We start from the raw sequence: 17,670 nt of genomic DNA on the forward strand, positions 1-17,670 counted from the left end.
CTTCACCTCCGTCGAAATGTGACCGCCGCCGCGGCTATTCGATGCTGCGATCTTCAGGTCAGTTGTCGAGCACCATAGCCGTTAGATGACTGCGGCGGATTATAAGCTGAGAAGTCCTGGGACGGCAGGTTCTATTTTGGTAGCGCGAAATAGCGAGTTTAGAGACCATGTGGGCCCTATGTTGCTTCGCTTGAACTGCCTTGAATGAGCTCACGTACGTTTAATACTCTGGAAATGCCGAAATACGATGTGTGATGGCAGACGCTGCACGCGCGTTTTCGTGACATGTCGGAGCAAACACACCCAAGAAAGAGAGAGAGAGAAAAGTAGTAAAGCTAGTGAATGGTTTCCTAAAACTCCGCAATACGGGCTTATAGGATGTGCACGCAGTGGCCTGACGTTTACTGCGCTGCGCTTTTAGCCATAGAATATTTTACGTAAGACACAGGGGCGCCGCCATCTTGGGCTGCTAAACGAATGTTTTCTTATTAGACGTTTCATGACCTTATCATTTCACGTCGTGACATGCAAAATATGTTTGCATGTCGCGACGTGAAGTGATCAGGTGATAAGTGATAAGGCGCCAACCCAACCGTTTTCGTTCATCAGTCCAAAATCACCGTGCTTGCAGCGAGAAGACGCTTGGGAAGCGAGAAAACGCGCGAAAAGAAGATGCGGGTGGCGACGCCACATTGAAGTTACCGCACCGAACGCCGTGACGTCATAGATTTTGATGGCGTCTGCTAGGTCCTACGTAGTTCGCAATCAGTAAAAATGAAGCACACGTCCTCTGAGGGGACATCAACTTAACACACTAAGTTACATGAAATTTCGTTGCGCCAATGTCGTCAAAGTACGAAAAATAACTTGGAAATCCGTGACGTCACGCGCAGAGATTTCGACATGAAATTTAAAAATGAAAGTTTGACCTTGATTCCTCCGCTATTAATAAACCTATGATGGTGAAATTAACGAGATCAACGGCAAGGCTACAGCCCAATATGGCGGCACCGAAACACATCCGTAAAGCAGTCCGTATAAACCTCTACATACAGGTCGTTAGCACGGAACCTTCGTGTTCACTTTTTTTTTCCTCCCTCTCAAGTTCCTTTTACTTGTTGGAGGGAGGACACGGTCTTCTTAATATATATGTATTTTTTTCGAGATCCGCGCCGGTGCAGAACGGCCCAGGCAGCACGCCGGCATTGGACCAATCTCGGAACAATGTTGGTAAACATTGGCAGAAATATTGGTCCTGCGTTGGCTTTTGGGGGTTTGCTACACCTAAATGTGCATTGGTCCAATATTGGATGCCAATTATTTTCCAATAATGGCAAGGATGGCTGTAGCCAACATTGTCCGTCCAACATATCGCCAATAATGGCAAGGATGGCTGTAGCCAACATTGTTCGTCGTACGTATCGCCAACATTGTATAAATATTGGCAGCTCCAATATTTTTTGCCAGCCTTTATCGTTGGCTGCACCATCGTTCTTTTATTTCCAGCGTTTAACGCTGGAAATGAAAACATTTTCCACTGAATGTGTAGTTTAACGTGAGGTAGATTTTTGTGCACGTAAACAAATGCATGTTGCCCACGCTTTTGCTTTTAGGCAAGCAGCAGGGATAATCAACGTACAAAAGCTGAGAGTACACACAAGTTTATTCTGCATGTATACATATGGCAAAGATACTGCAAGTTTTGAAAATAATTTCGCATTTCGCGCTTTGTTCTGCTGACCGCTTGCTGGCAGATAACAGCTGCACAGAACCTACACTAATTACCTTCAATAACGTCCTTATATTAGAAATCGGGGAAACGGGACCACTCACAAACACACACAGCCTCCCTAGGTGTTAGCGCTTATTTGATTTGTCAGTTCACCGAAGGTTCAAAAGGAAGTCAGTGAAAAGCGAAGCGTGATAGAAAATGAAATAAATGAACATGTACACGTGAACAGACATTCGATACAGCCGAGATCCATAACCACCTTAAACTACCAGAAAATTCATCGCCTATTTATTAATTAAAAGGTGACTGCAGCAAGAGCTTGAACGTCTGCGACAACTTCACAACTAATAAAAATTTGTGTGTTACAAATCCATCATTTCTTTGCGCGAATCCAGCGGCGAAGGGCAAATGAAAAAAGGGTGTTAAGCTGACGCACTACAACGCGAGAAAAGAACAAAATAGCACACGCAAATGCTGACAACATCGCTGAGGGCGAGAACTTAACCAACCTACTTCGAAGCGCACAATAAACCCCCCCACATCGGTATTCACCAACTAGCAAATTTAAGAAAACTTACGCGGTAATGTAGACAATAATAAACGCAGCACACATTTCACTTACGAACAACACGGAAAGTAACATGCGACGAAGGAGAAAAACGACTTACTGAACGCGATACGAACACAAAAATCCGGCGGAAAGTTTGCGAGTTGTCGGAACACATCGGCGCTCATCTGCGGATCGCTCTTCAAAAGTCAAAACAGTCAGGTCCGATGAAGAACAGGGCAGCTGCCTTCTCACTGTGGCATCGCCGTCGAATCTCGGTATCCGTAGAATCGTGGCATCCTGTCTCGGTATCCGACTCCGTTTTTTCCCGATGACTCTCGACTGAATACTGAGGGGCGCGCGCCCGCCGATGCTGGGAGCCCGAACGAGGCAAAAGTAACCGCCACTGACTGACGAAGAATAGCCGCCGGCCAGAAGGGGCCGAAACGCGTACGCATCTTCCGAGGCGCCGTCGTCTCCCGCCATCTCCCTCAACCCCCCCCCCCCCTCTTGTCAAAGGCATTGAAAGCGAACCGTCGTGGGCGGAGCAGCCGTCAAGTGACAAGTGTTTTATGACCAGCGACCACCGCGCTGCCCCACTGCCGCGAGGAGAGGACGTCGTGAAATTCCGGAGCAAAACATGGCGCCGCGCTGCTTCTCCGGCCTCCCGATCACCGAGAACATTTATTCAAAGTGAACACGTCTGGTTGTGTGAAGCGTTGAAAGTGCAAACATAACTCATCGATCATTTAAAGATTCCGCGGGCGATACCGTAGTCTTGGACAGCACGTCGCTGTAGCGCGCACACAAAGAAGTTATAATCCTGTAATCCAACCAGTCGTGTAGCAAACACGAAAATACACAGCGTGGTTGAAGTCACATGAAATGTTTTGATTGTTTGCCGCTAATAAAGCCGTGAGAATAATTTCGGTGCGTGTGCGGTGCGCAGAAGGCGCACCAACGCAGAGGCCCATTGCGAAGCAGATGACTTTTATTCTACTCCATTAACTCGTCAACGCTATGTACAGCTTCAATCAATGTAAAAGTAGGGTTTTTTGGTTGTTTTTATACAGTTGCTATGTATACGCTGGCTGTATCACACAATTAACGTTAACATTCAACAAGCATTGCAAAGTGAGATTTTGTTTTGTGTTTCCTTTCTCATAGAATGTACTTCCAACGGCGCGCAAAACTCAGTTGAGAACTTGGTACTTATTTTACATTGCTCAACATCTGTAAAACGAATTTTGTCCAACTATTTAGCATATATTTTGTGCCATACTAAATGCCAACCTAAAAATCAAGACCCTGTGTGCGCCATTGTTCCCTTTCTTATAGACTGGAATTTGCAGTTTTGTTTGTTGGCTGACAACGATGGACTGTTTTTGCCATCTTTATATAGTAAAAGCTCGTTAATTCCACACTTATTAATTCGGAAAGTCGGATAATTAGGACGCGTTCTCTGGTCCCTGCAAGCATGTTTATTGTTTAACGGCATCACACTCTCGTTAATTCGGCCATACCTGTCCGCAACCCGGTTAATTCGGACGAACCTCTTAGTAGGGTGGGGGGCGCTGCGACGAAACTTTGCCCCCCCCCTAATGGGGAACCCTGCGCACGCCTATGGTGATAAGTAACCAGAAATCTTCTTTGAGGTGCGCTGGATGCCGGACAAAGTGATTTTCATAATAGCGTGCATGCAGGTGGTGGCTCGATTCGGGCTAACCTTCCCTCAGTGATGGTAAAAGGGGAAAAAAACATTCTTGCCGATTAATCATGCATATGCTTGCCAGTGTTTAAGACATTGGAGCGACAACGTGTAAGTCTGGACAATATTGTCCGGCGCGTAGCATTGGCCGTCCAATATTGTTTAACCAGTCAGATTGACTGGACAATATATCCGATCTACTGCCATTACTTAACCAACATTGTTTTACCAACGGATAAGCTGGCCCAATATTGCCATCCATACGGCCTGGTTCTGCCAATATCGTATTTACATCGGGAACCATGGGCCATTGTTGCCAACCTCAAAGAATAGCACGACCAATATTGTATGTTGGCTGGCAAAGATGGACCATTATTGGCATCCTTGTAGGCTGGCTTGCCAACATTGGTATTATAGTGGTTTGTATGGGCCATCATTGGGCCATCGTTTGCCAACGTATAAACAATATTGGACCAATGTGCTGTGCTGCCTGGGGGGCGTCACGGAGTCTTGAAGAACAGGCCCAAAAGGTCAGTTACGCGGATGCAGTTTTGTTCGGACTAGATTTCGCGGTTACGAGCGACGTCCTAAGAGACGCAGAGTAAGAACAGAAAAATCGGCCAATGTAAGCGGCGTATTTCGGGCAGGATTTTCGCATAATGATCGCCAGCCCTGTTAGGGGGCAACCCGGATATCCTGAACCTGAACTGCGAACGCTTTGACGCGAGGTTTCAAGAAATGTGTCAACGGTGTCGCACTGTGCGTCCGGGAGTCAGGGTATTTGGGTCAAAACGCGATGAGAGGTTTTTTATTTTACTTGAATACTGCCTTCGGGTGGGGCGAGGTGGGGCGACATTCAGGAAATGAAGTGCCTTTATTTTTTTCATTTTGTCTCGTTATCCGTGTCAGGATAACCCTGTGATCGTGGCCTATCTACTACTCAGATAAAAGGTCGTGGGTTCAATTTCCGTCTTTGAGGCGCCACATTTTTAAGATGGGAGCAGACTGAAAAGTACTCGCGTATTTACGCATGGGTGTACAGAATACCACACATAGTTTGAAGTATGGCATGCTGTTGGGCTAGTTGGCTCATAGATTCGGTAAACAAGTTTAAATCGCGCGAGGAAGACGACGCATAAGAAGTTAGAAATACGCACGCACGCACGCACGCACACACACACACGTCTTCACTTCGTGTGCTTGCATGTTTCTATGTTTTTACGTGTTGTCTTTTTCGCGCATTCTAAACTTATTTGCGAAGTCACAGATAACTTGGTTGATTGGTTGGTTGGTTGGTTTGTGGGGTTAACGTCCCAAAGTGACTCGGACTTTGAGAGGCGCCGTAGTGTAGGGCTTCAGATAACTTCGATCAGCTGGGGTCTTTAACGTGAGCTGAACATCGCACAATGCACCGGCCTCTTGCATTTCGCGTGTACCGAAATGCGACCGCGGCGGCTGGGTTCGAACCGGTGACTTTCGGATCACCAGCCAAGTGCTTACAGCCATGGAGCCACCGCGGCAGCGCACAGATAGTCTACTTAATGCTGTTTTGTTTTGATATTATATACTTTAGTATTATTTCACAGTACACGGGCAGTTTCATGGGAGAGCTGGCGGTCCGGGAACTTCGGTCAAGTTTGTGTGAAACACAAGCTCGTCAATATTTTTTCAGAGATTATGATTCCTGCGTCTCACTCACTCACTCACTCACTCACTCACTCACTCCTATACAATACCAAATGCTTATTTATTTACAAATAAATAAATAAGTAAATAAATAAACAAAAAATAAATAAATAAATAAATAAATAAATCGTTTCAGACATCGTGAACTATGCTGACGCAAGGAATATTGGCACTTAGGGCATCGTGTCATGGTAGTACTGTACCACCACAACCGCTCCCTGGTGGCGCACCAAAAAACATTCAGAAGAGCAACCACCCTTTTGTCTTTTCTACCTGCATGCTCTTAATGTCTTAAATTTGTATCATCATCACATGTACGTTTCGTATAATGTAGCCCATTTGTACCGCTTATAACCGTATCTGTACGCGTGCATGATCTAACCTATATATCATTGCAATTAATCTGCGCGCATGTTCATTTCGAACCACATCGCAACATCATGTTCCCACTTACATCTCGTAGACACAGCGCCTGTAGTGACTATATACTGCCCGTTGTGGTGGCGTACTCGTGGTGGCATAAAGCATGTGAAGTCGACATGAAGAATTGCACGCCTCTGGAAAATTCTGACTTACGAAAATTTGATGCCAATCATGCGTTTCGCCATTTTCTCTTTAAAGGGACATTAAAGGCAAAAATTAAGTCGACGTGGATTGTTGAAATGGCGTCCCAGAAACCTCGCGATGCTTGTTTTGTGCCGAGGGAATGCTTAGCTTGAAAGCAAGTCACGTTTTAGTGGTGCGCATACCCTTAGCGCACTTCAAACAACCCGCCACCGAGAACGGCCTTGTGACGTGGCATTCGAAATGCCCGCCCTTCGCGACAGCTGGCGCAGCGGATGATAATAATTGTTGGGGTTTACGTCCCAAAATCACGATATGATTATGAGGGACGGCCGCAGGGGAGGGCTCCGCAAATTTTGACCATCTGGTGTTCTTTAATGTGTACTGACATCGCACAGTACACGGGACTCGAGCATTTCGCCTCCATCGAAATGCGACCGCCGCGGTCGGGATCGAACCCGCGACCTTCTGATCCGGCGCAGCGGAGGAATTGCGTAGCACAGCCTGGCGAAAACGAAACTTTGCCTAGTTGTCTATAGGATTCATTTGGTTATGTCTGATATAGAACGTTACTTGCGTTTAGTGTCCCTTGAAGGGGCCGCTCAAAATGTGGACGAAAGCTGAAAGAAGACGTAATGTCTGTGTCGCGAGAAAACAACGTTCTTGGGAAGGACACAGTTTTACAATAAAGCTCCGCGCTTACGCATCCCTTAGCCTTGCTGGATCAGTGACAATGATTCCGCAGACAACGCGGCCCGCACATCCCACAAAGAAGAGTACACCGTTCCGAATCCTCTTTCGAAGACAGACGCTGCAAGGCAGCTTCATCATCTGGAACGTAGTCTTTGTCTGGCGGAGTGGAACACGCCAAGCGTAAGGCGTACTAGAATCCACCAAATAAACCCTATAAGCCGGAACTCCAACCTCCATCCGGACTTCGTCGACGTGAAGCTTCGCTTCTTTGCCGGCTTTGGTTAGGGGGTTGCCTTCACGAAGGCATACGCAACGTTAATTCGAGTGACCGACTGTGCGGCATGCGAGGTCTGCGGCACCGAAGAGGACATCGATCATCGGCTAAGCCGCTTCCCTCGATTTGCCTCTGAGAAACGAACACTTTCTGATGCGTTGCGACGATTGGACGACCGGCCGCTCTCTATGCGGGTGCTGCGGGAGCACCGTCCCCATCGCTCGACGGCTCACAAGGCAGTTAAAGCACCTTTGTGCTTTGAAAGGATTACGGGCCTTTGTGAACACATTTGACTATTGTACAGTGCCACCGCCGCATATGCGTCAACGCATTTGTTCATCATATCCATCTTTCCTTTCCCTCCTCTATCTCTCATCTTTCGACTCCCCCTTTCCCACTCCCCCAGCGTAGGGTAGCCAACCGGGCATATGCCTGGGTAACCTCCTTGCCATCGCCCTCTTATTTTCTCCCTTCGTTCCATCCACTAGTCAACTCCCAGATGAGATTTCGCGCCCTCCAGCTCCGCTGGACAACCGCCTTCAGCGAGTGGAATAGTCTCGAGTCTTTTCTACTCCGAAACCTGCACGCAGGGGGTTGACGAGCGCAGAGATCGCTGGGGCGATGGGAACCGGAGCCACGGCTAACCACTGAGTGACCGCAACTTCTTGAAAGAGCGCGACACAGACACGGTGGTGACGTGCGCGGGCGAACGGCAGGCAGCGCGACCTGGCGGGGACACCAGGTGCTATTCTCTTTCATGGAGACTGCGTGTGGCACGCCTCGTACGCTTGAGAAACGACGCACACGCCGCCCACGTGAAAGGGATCCGTAGTGCGTAAAGAAGTGGGTCACTCGCGGCAACACGGTGTCCGGGTCTCCCACAGCGAGGCTTATCTTAAAAGCCGCGACGATAGTTAAGGTGTAGGGGTGCCCTCACACGAAACCACGAGTTAGCTCCGGTGAGTGTGACGTCGTTGCTGCTTCTTATGGGAAACACGTTGGATTCGGTGCTCGCTTGGGCGAATTGATACATTTTTATCGACGACAGACGGGGGCTGTATAAGTTACGCTACCGTCCGTAATCTCCTACCATCGTAGACAGGACCGGTAGAAGCGGGGCTAAGCATGTCGCTCGATATGGTTAGAGCGTAAGCTTGGGCGGGTTGGTAACCGACTTCAAGGTTTACAGCGCACCAATGGAGCAGGACACAAACGGGAGACGTAGACTCAGAGCTGTGTCCTGATCCATTGATGCGCTAGAAATTTTGGCATGGTTAGGTTCATTAGAACAGCAGAATAACTTCTCAAGGAAATCTTCTTCATAGGACATATCCAGTGTTGGCGGAGTGAATAATAATAATAATAATAATAATAATAATAATAATAATAATAATAATAATAATAATAATAATAATAATAATAATAATAATAATAATAATAATAATAATAATAACAACAACAACAACAACGGGGCTTTTACGTGCCAAAACCACGACATGATTATCAGGCACGCCGTAGTGGAGGGCTCTGCAAACTTTGACCATCTGATGTTCTTTAACGTGCACTAACGTCGCACAGTGCACGGGCCTCTAGCATTTCGCCTCCATCGAAACGCGACCGCCGCGGACGTGATCGAACCCGCGACCATCGGGTCAGCAGCCGAGCGCCGTAATCGCTACAACCACAGTGAAATAAAGATAATGACAACGAGTGGTACATAGAAGGAAGAAGGCCTTAATTCTTAGATGTGACATCCGTACAAAGGGAGCGCACAAGAGCCATTGACAGCAATGTCTTGGGAGACGCTGGCCAGGACTCCCAGAGCCACGTCTAGTATACAAACACAAGTGTCGAAATAGAGAGTATCGATACAACTAAGGAGAATACAGTTTAAAAATACTTCACATATACTTAGTGAGGATCTTACAAAAAGTGAGGTTTGAAGCTTCAAATTCATTTGTAGTACAAAATGTAGCGTTTCCAGCAGTACCTTGTCAGGTATCAAAGTAGAACACTCTGACGGACCTCCCGATTCAAAACGCCTACAAGATAATGACATAAAAGCATATTTCATCCAACAAGATGTTACATATTGTAGAACATTTATATATTAAAATAAAGAACTGTGCTCACAAAAATGATTGTGTCATTATCACAGGCTAACAGAGGCATAGGGGTACAATAGCAAGGCAGGCCCGTAGCTAGGGGGGAGGCGAAATTTTGATGACACATGGTGTTTTATCGAAAATAAATAATGAAAACAGGCGTTTTTCTCAAATAGTCAAGGCTTTCAGCAAGTGCTACCCCCCCCCCCCCCCCCCCCCCCGAAAGAAATTCCTGGCTACGGGCCTGTAGCAAGGTCATATACGTCATGCATCTCGTAACCTTCATGAGTTAAGTTAAATCTTCCTGGCTGTAAAAATGCTTACGGCAAACGATTGTGCGAATTCTTCGGAGCTATAACCTGGGCCACTGCGCCTATAGAAATAAAAACTACGCGTAGCTTTAACCTTGCTTGCAAACGCTTTTTCTTGCCTTGTGAATTGTAACACCTTTCCCTTCGTAGACTCGCAGATCGTTCAGGCATGCACATGCATAAAACCTATCATTTCAAGACCAATTATGTGCGTCACTAACCTTTACGTTCTTACAATGTTGGACCAGCTACTAGTCACGTAGGCTATTGGTCCAAGTATTCTGTACGCATTCTCTGTAATTACATCTCAATAAAACACGTTTCTATTTAATTTGACTTGATAACAACACAAGAAAAACGTTTTTGCATAAAATCTCTAGAACCAAGCAAGAGCGATGTAATTATTATGCAAATGACGTTATTTAATGAGACGTAAGGCATGCAGCAGCAACCTGCAACTTCTGCTTCTCTTTCCCCCAGATGACGTCATCTACGAGCAGACGCCTCCTTGTGGTGGCTGGAGTGACGCTCTGGCTGGCCTGCGTGAGCGCGCTGCCCAATGAGACGGGCTCGAAGCCTGGCGTCACGGCCAGCGAGTCCGTGGCCGCGCCAGTGATTGGCGGAGCGCCGCCGGCGTCTCGGAGAGCGCCTCGCCTCGACGAGCGCAAGTTCAAGTACGACGCGGACCCCAAGAAGGAGCTGACGCAGTTCATGAACACCAAGAACCTGGTCAAGACGCTCGTCAAGCTCGTCTTCGGCAGCGACGAAGAGAGCGCCGCCACGTCCAGGCAAGTGTACTTTATGTGCCTGATCATGGCCTCCGAGATGGCGGGCGCGCGGCGCGCCCGCTATCTCGGAGGCCATGGCCTGATTGTCGGATTGGGTTTTAGAAAGACACGGAAGACCTAGTGCATATCTTTCGAGCTCCTGTATTCTTACGATACTTCATTCTAGCTTATCCTGTGTTCACTAATCGGGACACACACGTCCCAAAGCAGTAATCCATAGTGCAACAGACAGTGAGGTCAATTAAAGTATACATACATTAATTGTCATTAAGTGTAATGTAGTACTTATGAAGTACATAGAAATTAGTTAAAGGGAAGCTGAGCACTTTTAAAAAAGATGACTTTGGAGTGGGTATTCACAGTTTGATCCCTGCTGAATTCGAAACCGATGTGAGAGTTCTCAGAAGTGAACGCAAATAGCATTTTTTTTTGGCAAAAAATAAAAAAACGAAACAACGGCTGCGGTCGCAGGGTTTCTTGAGACGTTGAGCGAACGCGGTGACGTCATCCTCGGCATGACGCGTCATCTGCAAAAGCGGCGTTGTTAAAACGTGGCCTCCGGCAACGGTGCGCAGGCGGAGTTAGTCACGGAGGCCACGGTGGAAGATACGAGACGAGACGCTCGTACACATTGCGCTCGGCTGTTTGTCGTCACGGCAGATACTGTAATCCAGCTGCAGAACTTTCAGTGGCTCTATACTTACTTCAGTCTCGGGTACATAAATATATAGCGCTCTCGCAGTTCAGATCAGTGAATGGCGGGAACTTTCCGTCCGAGTGCAGCGCGCCTCCGCCAAAGATACCGAAGATGACGTAGTTCGTTTCCAAGCCCACACTTTCGGCGCGCTGGCGTGGGTAGCGCAAGCCAAACTTTTCTTTCGCGTATATTAAAGCTCCTGCTTGCGACAACCGTGCACAAAGTTACGACATCGTCGACATTAAAGTCGGTCATTGTTAACCACTAAGTTTTACCGAACTCTAAAAACACTTCAACTTACCTTTAAAAAAAAAGGGGGGGGGGGGGGGGTACTACTCTTCGCTGCGCGTGAGTGCTACAACAGGCGCTACAATATCAATCTGCTGTTTGTGTGACGTATTTCGCGCATCGTAGAAACAGACGCGTGATGTAGTAGTGACAACACTTCGCGGAAAAGCGCCACCCTTTCCACTTCATTTTTTTTCCCACTTCAGTGTCGGTCGAATTGGGGTTTGAGGCTATTCGCCACGCGCTCGATTGTTACCTATGCTCTCCACAGCACGTGTCGAGCAGCTTTGTCTGTAGTGCAAGTACTGCGGCATAAAGCTAATAATCGTCTTAGTAGCACGCTGCAAATTTCAACTGTCTCTCTCTGTAATGAACGTTTGCTCTTACTCCGTGACCCTGTGCTGCCCAACCTGCAGGCAGATCCTGAACCTCCTAGTGACCGTGCTGGACATGCTCAAGACGACGTTCGGGAACCGTGCGCGGTCGTCCACGGCGCGGGGATTCCGCGGGGCGCTGGACGACGCGGCGCTGGCGGGCACCACCATGCTCAAGGGCTTCGTCAAGTCCGTCATGACCAAGGACGACAACTGCATGCAGAGATACCTGTGCGAGGCCAGCCGAGACGCCGTCAAGGAAGCTCACGAGGTCGGGTATCTCGTGGCACAGTTCGGAGGGTGAGTACACTTATATCTCGGTCCTGTACTGCAACATCGCCATGCAGCCCCCTACTCTGTTACATAGAGCGCAGAACTGGACTTCGACAAAATAGATAGTGTAGACATCGTTATCGTCTTTGTATAGCAGGCTAGAAGCGTACTCTTAGCTCAGCCGGCTCGGGATTATGAGAAACCATACCATGAGTCCGCGTCGGTGGTACAGTGGTTACGGTGCTCGGCTGCTGGCTGACTCGAAGGTCACGGATTCTAGCCCGGCCGCGGCAGTCGCGTTTTCGATGGCAGCGAAATGCTAGAGGCCCGTGCACTGAGCGATGTCAGTGCACGTTAAAGAATACCAGATGGTCGAAATTTGCGGAGTCGGGCTTTTAGCGCGTAAAACTCTATAATATTTATAGCATACCAGGAGTACTGTACACTCGGTACAGTAAGACTTAGTGGAATAGATGAGGTTTCAGGAAATTTCCTTGCCGTCTTTCGAATTGGGTTGTCAGGAGAGTAAGGCTAGCGGGTGTAGGCTAACTCCTACAAGAGCTGACATGCATTTCTTCCGAAGCAGTTGATGCATTGCGGGATCACTTTTTGCAGGCCTGTGACTGACGAGAATCCACTTAAGCAAAGCTTATCTAACCTAACCTAACCTAACCTAACCTAACCTAACCTAACCTAACCTAACCTAACCTAACCTATCCTATCCTAACCTAACCTAACCTAAACGCTCTGACTGTCGCCGTTATCCTTGATCGAGTGACTTTGTACGTTCACTTGCGCTCTTAATGAAAACGTACAAGTTTCTCGGTCAATCGCCACAAGGCTAATAGAGATTTCAAAGAAATATAGGCACGCCGATTCTGCGACAGGGCGGATATACAGATCAACATACGTGAAATGGGCATCGAATTATTTGGATAACCTGTGAGAAACGCACTCACTCAGGCGTAGACGTAATCAGAGCCATGGGCTGTGAAAAGGTGCCCTGCTTCCTTTGTAGGGTGTTCACACTTACTGAAACTTAACTGCAAAGCCACGAAAGACAGTTGTTCTTTTGGTTATTTGTCACAGCTGCTGAAATAAAACTGCAAAGCAAGCTAAAACACGTTATTTTGCTGACTTGTCGCAGTTACTAAAACTGAATGTGCTAATAAACAGCGTAAAACCACGTGGTCACTTATCACAGTTACTGAAACGAAACTGCACTTAAACAACATAAAATCACGTGGTATTGTGGAAGTGAAACTACAACTAAACAACGTAAAGCCGCCCGGTATTCTAGTGACTTGTCACCGTTACTGAAACGAAACTACAATTAATCAACGTAAGGTCACGTGTTATTCTAGTGACCTGTCACGGTTAATGAGCAAGAAATCACAATTAAACAACGTAAAACCACGTGGCATACCGGAAACAATACTGGGGTTAAGCAACGAAGAACCACGCGGTATGTACTTAGATTTAGGTGCACGTTAAAGAACCCCAGGTGGTCGAAATTTCCGGAGCCCTCCACTACGGCGTCTCTCATAATCATATCGTGGTTTTTGGACGTTAAACCCCAGATATTATTATTATTACCACGCGGTATTATGGTGCCTTGTCACAGTTACTTATACGAAACTGCAGTTAAGCAACGTAAAACCACGTTATATTCAGAAAACTAAGCTATAGCTAAACAACGTGTAACTACGTGGTAATCTGGAAACGAAACTGCAATTAAACAACGTGGTGTTGTGGTGGCGCCCCTTAACGTGGCATCCACAGGCGAGGTAATTTCAGCCGTTCACCGCAGGCTTGGCGTGGCATTTCTGGCTCGAGACATCGCAGCTCGCGAAGCCCTACTTGCGGAGGTCGAACGACGGCTGTCGTGTAGGGAATGTACATGAATGGGCGTCAAATTCCACTGCCGCCCGAGCCGATTACACGAAGTAAAACAGGTACTACTGCAACTAGACGCCTATTTGGGCTTAAAGCGCCCCTAAACCACTCCGAGCTCAAAGACGAGCGATTGGATTCTTTCTCACCTTCACAACCCTTCCTAGAGGAAATATCTCCTGCGTCATAGATCGTCTGGACTCCCGACCTTTTTCGGAGGAGAAGCTTTTGGGTGCTTGGGAACATGCAGGCCACGCCCAACGGAGTTTAAAGTGCCTCTTAAGATATCTAAGAGACACAGGTTTAGATGCTCGTTTTTAGAGCATGTGCGGTATAAAGACTTTCGCGCGTATCCTGTCCCCGCGCAGGACAGAGTGTACAGTGACTCATTGAGTGTACAGTGACTCACAGTCACCAGTCATCATACCTCCTCTTTCTCTCTTTCCCTTTTTCCCTTACCCCCGTGAGGAGTAGCAGGCTAGAAACCCGCTTTCCAGGCCGACCTCTCCTCCTTCTTGTCAATAAACATCTTCTTCTCTTCTTCCTCCGGCCATCTATTTCTTCATAAAGCAGGTTGACAATATCAGCTTCGAGCCTATCAGGATTTCGCGCTTTTCGGCTACACGCCGTCGTCTCGGCTTGCACGCTCGAAAACGCGCAAAACAAGGCGAAATAATTTGATCGCGCACGATAGGCATTCGAGGCAAGGCAGGACTGGCGCGCGACTACATGACAAAGCGTGATGGGTGACAATTCACAACTGGTATTCATGTATGGGCCTATAAAAAGCTCATGTTCTCATGACGTCACGTGAACAGACTTCTGGCGTCACGAATTGTGCGGAAAATGCGGGAAATGCTACGTTATATATATATATATATATATATATATATATATATATATATATATATATATATATATATGTGTGTGTGTGTGTGTGTGTGTGTGTGTGTGTGTGTGTGTGTGTGTGTGTGTGTGTGTGTGTGTGTGTAAAGTCTGCGCTGAGTTCGAAGTTCTTCGAAGAAATCTAGAAGAGTGTAGAGCTGGGCGTGTTTCTACAACATGGTCACGATGTAGTGAGAGCGCAAGAACACTGGATGAGCCAGATGAGAGAAGAGAGCGTTGAATCGCGGTAAGCTGGACCACTTCGTAATGGTTCATTGCGGAACAGCGCAACAAAGGATAAAGCTTCAATTGGTGGACACCGCTTGCTTGTGTCTCTTTCTCAATTTATGTGTTTGTCCTTTTTTTTTTTGCGCTGTTCCGCAATGAATCGCGAGCAGCGCTCTGTTCTCTCTTCTGTCCACTATGGCGTCTTTTGGCCGTCGCTAAATCTCAAGTTCTACGAGCCCCCATTATAAAAATTGGCCGCGTATCTGCGTGCTTCGCTGCAAATGTCGTCTAAAGACGATAGAAGAGGCGCTGCGTGAGATATGGACGCCATCTGGCAATACGTCGGGAAACATGAGTGCTGTGTTGCGGGCTGGTAGTCCCGGCGTAGCAGCAGGCGAAGACCGGCGGTGACCAACGCGACCGGCGGGGACGCCAGCCAGCCCGAACACGCGATTTGGCGCGAGGCGCTGAAGCAGAAGAAACGTCCGCACTCAACGAGTACTCTCCACACACTCTTTTATTTACACGTCGCCTAGGTAAAACAGGAATGCCAGAGCGGCGCCCCATGGCATTGGTACAGTGCAATACAGAACCGAAACCGAAACACAACAACGAGCTCGTGCAGAGGGCACGGAGGAAGGCAAGTTTCAGCGCAGTCGCATTTTCAGCGCAGCTTAAGAAACTAGGGTCTTTAGAATTACGTATGTACGCATTTTCTATTAAAGGAACACACCACCTAATATTTACCTAGTGATGTTGCGCCTCAGATATGCGTAATGTTTGCTTTTTGATCGACAATGTACACAAGTATGAACCTAGTCAGCCGTTCAAGATGGCTGACCCTTGGGCAAGTGGTTCAACTTTGGCCGAGTGGTTGAATCGAGTGACGTGCCGACAAACAGAAAGACCAAAATTTTTCCGTTTAAGTATCGCAAGAAAGACTATCGTCTTTAATACTTATTCTACGTTCGTCCTTGTCCCAGGTACGCGGCAAGTTACGCACTGCAGGCCCAGAAGGCTGCTCCCATGACCCGCAGTTACAACGCCACCCGGAGCGGCCGCAGTGGAGAGGACTGTTTCAACCTCTACAGCGCGTGCAACGAGACTGACTGAGAGACACTCGTGCAGACACCGGCCGGTACCGGTTATCATCGTTACCATCATCTCTACCACCACAACCATCACAAACCATTACCACCACCACCACAATGAGCGCCGTGTGTGTGTTCTTGTTTATGTTTTTACTTCCTCCAACCCTTCAGTCGCCTGTCTCGCGCCCACGATTATTTATAGCATTCGCGAAAAGCCGCGCGACCGACCGACGCGCCCCCTGTACCACGACGCTGGAACAACTGGGGTGGCCGCTCGTCGCGCGCTTGCTTCTTCTCAACTTCACCCCGGTACTCTACGCACAACAGACGCACCCTCCGAGAATGACTTCATCAAACTCATTAAAAACGACATTAAAGAAAAAGGTATTCCTGTGTCGTTCATTCATATTAAATGGGTCATGAACCACCCCTCGGGCTTGGTGAAAAAAGCACATCCTGCGGAAAGCTGACGCTGCTGTGAACAGCTCAGCCAAATGTTGCAGACGTGCGCAGCGAGGGGAGTTTATAAGAGGAGCGGGAAGTTGCCTTTTTTTCAGACGCCCTCCTTTCATTCAGAGGCCTGTACTCACTCTCTTCGGAGCTACCGGCGCCTGCTATTTGGCGTCACACAACAGACAGCATGCTATTGGCCAATAGCCGACATAAATAAAGAGCGGCGTTCGGATCAGATGCGCTTCTTGCCACGGGCTGCCGCCACGCGCCCGCACCGCGCTCCTCAGTCTGCTAACAGTACACAGTAGCCACACTAGCGCGCATGGGAATCACAACAGGAGAGAGCGATAGCGTTTCATGCTTCATTTTATATGAGTCACCATTAGTGACGAGAATGAGAAGGCTCCGGAGTATGCGTTACTGCTTCTAGTAACAGCCAAGCTCTTCCGCGATGACGTTGATTGCTTTTCCAGTCAAGAGGAAGAAATGTCCATGTGGAGTGGCAGCGCCATGCATGGAGAATCGTCGGAAGCGTGGCGTTGTAGCGTCCATACGAGCAGGCCTCGGGAATTCTTCGACACGTCCTGGTCGGTGCGTACATATGGATGGGATACGTCGAAGGGCACTGTCATCAGTGCTCGTGTACTTCACAATCCTTGTTGGTTGACTTATTCTAAATACCTCAATGGCCCAAGGAGGGCATTGAGTAAGATGACCTTCAGAAAATGTTACCCGGTGGTTTAGACAGCTTACAGTTGTGCAAATAACAAGAAAACATTGTTAGTAATATTCAATAAAGGAACAAGTGTACAGAAATTCGAAGATGAAAGACGATCACTATATTACAAAAGAAGCTACAACAAAGTAACTATCAGTTCTAATTCAGAACACAGTTGTTCAATTTAAGAAAAAGGAAAACATTGATAAATATTATACAATTAAAAATGAGGTGTACTGTACGCCAGTATTAAAAAGTAAGAAAATCACTCTCTTAAAATGATCCAATATTATGTGAAAATACTGAAAGTTCTAATTAAACGCATAAAAGCGTAAAATTAAGCAAATTCACACAAATTGTTA

The 17,670-nt window shown here is 47.5% G+C and overlaps 1 protein-coding gene across 1 annotated transcript; it reads left to right on the plus strand.

Annotated features, from left to right (window-relative positions):
- The first annotated feature begins 10,100 nt into the window (after positions 1-10,100).
- On the plus strand, positions 10,101-16,514 carry LOC119401535 (uncharacterized). The gene is made up of 3 exons (XM_049418786.1): positions 10,101-10,412; positions 11,814-12,067; positions 16,030-16,514. The coding sequence occupies exons 1-3, from the start codon at positions 10,101-10,103 to the stop codon at positions 16,157-16,159; spliced, it is 696 nt and encodes a 231-aa protein (XP_049274743.1). The 3' UTR covers positions 16,160-16,514.
- Positions 16,515-17,670: the final 1,156 nt, after the last annotated feature.

This window comes from Rhipicephalus sanguineus, chromosome 8 (assembly GCF_013339695.2).
Source record: "Rhipicephalus sanguineus isolate Rsan-2018 chromosome 8, BIME_Rsan_1.4, whole genome shotgun sequence".
NCBI lineage: Eukaryota > Metazoa > Arthropoda > Arachnida > Ixodida > Ixodidae > Rhipicephalus > Rhipicephalus sanguineus.

What these genes read in the sequence shown, in the direction of transcription:
- LOC119401535 (XM_049418786.1), top strand. Translation starts at nt 10,101, where the DNA reads ATGACGTCATCTACGAGCAGACGCCTCCTTGTGGTGGCTGGAGTGACG. An exon ending in GCGCCGCCACGTCCAGGCAA is followed by an intron (nt 10,413 to 11,813) that starts GTGTACTTTATG and finishes ACCTGCAGGCAG; the next exon opens with ATCCTGAACCTCCTAGTGAC. An exon ending in CTCGTGGCACAGTTCGGAGG is followed by an intron (nt 12,068 to 16,029) that starts GTGAGTACACTT and finishes TCCTTGTCCCAG; the next exon opens with GTACGCGGCAAGTTACGCAC.